The sequence below is a fragment of the Galeopterus variegatus genome, unplaced genomic scaffold (genome assembly GCF_000696425.1).
Source record: "Galeopterus variegatus unplaced genomic scaffold, G_variegatus-3.0.2 Scaffold5304, whole genome shotgun sequence".
In the NCBI taxonomy this organism is placed as follows: Eukaryota; Metazoa; Chordata; class Mammalia; order Dermoptera; family Cynocephalidae; genus Galeopterus; species Galeopterus variegatus.
The window spans coordinates 115,016-116,669 of record NW_007731415.1 but is presented as its reverse complement, the minus strand read 5'-3'; the positions used below and the strand labels follow the sequence as shown (position 1 = coordinate 116,669).

General features: G+C 40.1%; 1 protein-coding gene across 1 annotated transcript in view; it reads left to right on the top strand.

The window, feature by feature from the left end:
- Positions 1–1,654, top strand: part of LOC103604648 (annexin A1-like) — a gene marked incomplete at its 3' end in the record, with an annotated part of 46,445 nt that overhangs the window by 6,630 nt on the left and 38,161 nt on the right. Inside the window, exons 2-3 of the mRNA XM_008589221.1 lie at positions 1,182–1,261; positions 1,358–1,466. Coding sequence (XP_008587443.1) covers positions 1,196–1,261; positions 1,358–1,466 — 175 coding nt within the window. The remainder of the gene's footprint in view (positions 1–1,181; positions 1,262–1,357; positions 1,467–1,654) is intronic.

The following is a 1,654-nucleotide window of genomic DNA, read 5'->3' as shown; positions in this document are numbered from 1 at the left end:
ATATATATATATATATTTATTAAGTAAAAATGTTGCCAAACCACGATAACAGTCCAAGAAATTTCCTTTAAGATAGAGTTTGCCAAAAGAGCATGCATGTTGCAATTTCACGCAGTGCTGCTTGTTTGAACAAAAACCTGTACAAAATAATCTTTTTCTGGGTTTTTGTGTTGTGTAGAAATACACATAGGACTAGTATTTAGAGAGCTCAGACAGGAAGAAATGAGAGAATGGCACTTACTCCAAGTGCTGAAATGATTTTTTACCAAGAAATGGAAAAGGAAACTAAATTATTCAGGGAGAAAGATCACCTGGATATCTTTTTCAGATAGAGTTTTGAATCTGAATCCCCTCCGGCAGATCGTCACAGATTATTTTCTCTTTAAAAAGTCAACACTAAGCTTTTGTTCTAGCCCTTGCTTTTGTGGGGGCCCTCATTAATTCTGCATAGCTTCTCTAACAGCCTGCTAAAATGATCCCTAATTTTCCATCTTGCCTATCTTGCAGCCATTCTCCACGTTACGGGATGAGTGATCTTTCAGAATATAAATGGAGCCATGCTGCTTTCTTTTTAAAAACCCATTAACATTTTTCCAGAGCTTTGGGGATACATTTATACTTCTTTCTTCCAGTTTCTGCCAACACTTTTTGCTCCAGCAAACTTTTTCCCAGCTTCCCAAACATGACAAGCTTCTCTCGTGTCATTCTCTTTAACTTTTCTGCCAGGTTAATCTTGACTCAATTCAAGAGAGGCTCAGATCAACCAGCACCCCCTCTATGAGGCTTTCTCAGATTTTGTGTTTTCCCATGGAGAGAGCACACACTAGCTCCAAGTTCCTGAGGCAAAGGATGATATTTCAATGTTTTTGTACCTCAGGGCTTGGCATATGGCAGTGGGTTGTAAATTTAGAAAAGTGAAGGGATCACCAGCACCTCTCTCCAGCCTGTACACTACCTTGTTTCCTAAAGTTGAGGACTGAATATGCCAAGAAAAAGCCCAGTTTCTGAGTGGAGGTTAAGAGGTTCTTTTCAAGGGTAAGACCCTCCTTGGAAAAACCTCGTGTCTCGTATTTTATTATGCTCCTAAGCGTGATCCTGGAAAGGAAGGGCAGTGTGCCCACAATGCTGCGTCCTGTGTGATGGGTTTGTTTTGTAAAAGCATCTACCTGTTTTCTTTCCAGACACTTCTTTAAAAATGGCAATGGTTTCAGAGTTCCTCAAGCAGGCCTGGTTTATTGACAACGAAGAGCAGGAATACGTTGTAAGTAGAGTGACAATAAAATGACTTAGTTACTATATTAAAATAGAAACTAATATGAGTGAATGGATGTTAATTGATTTCTCTCTCATCCTTAAGAAAACCGTGAAAGCATCCAAAGGTGGCCCCGGGTCGGCGGTGAGTCCCTACCCTAGCTTCAATCCATCCTCAGATGTCGCTGCCTTGCACAAAGCCATCACAGTGAAAGGTAACGCGTCTCCTCTAAACAGTCCCCCAGAGGATGTTTCAGAATGGCTGTCTGACTGGCTATCCAAACACAGACATGTGAGATGCAAACAGCCTGCCTCATTTTTAAGATAAGATTTTTTTTTTTAAATCAAATGAAGATATATTGCCTTTCTCAGCACTTAGGAAATTTTGGTAAAATCAGTGGAA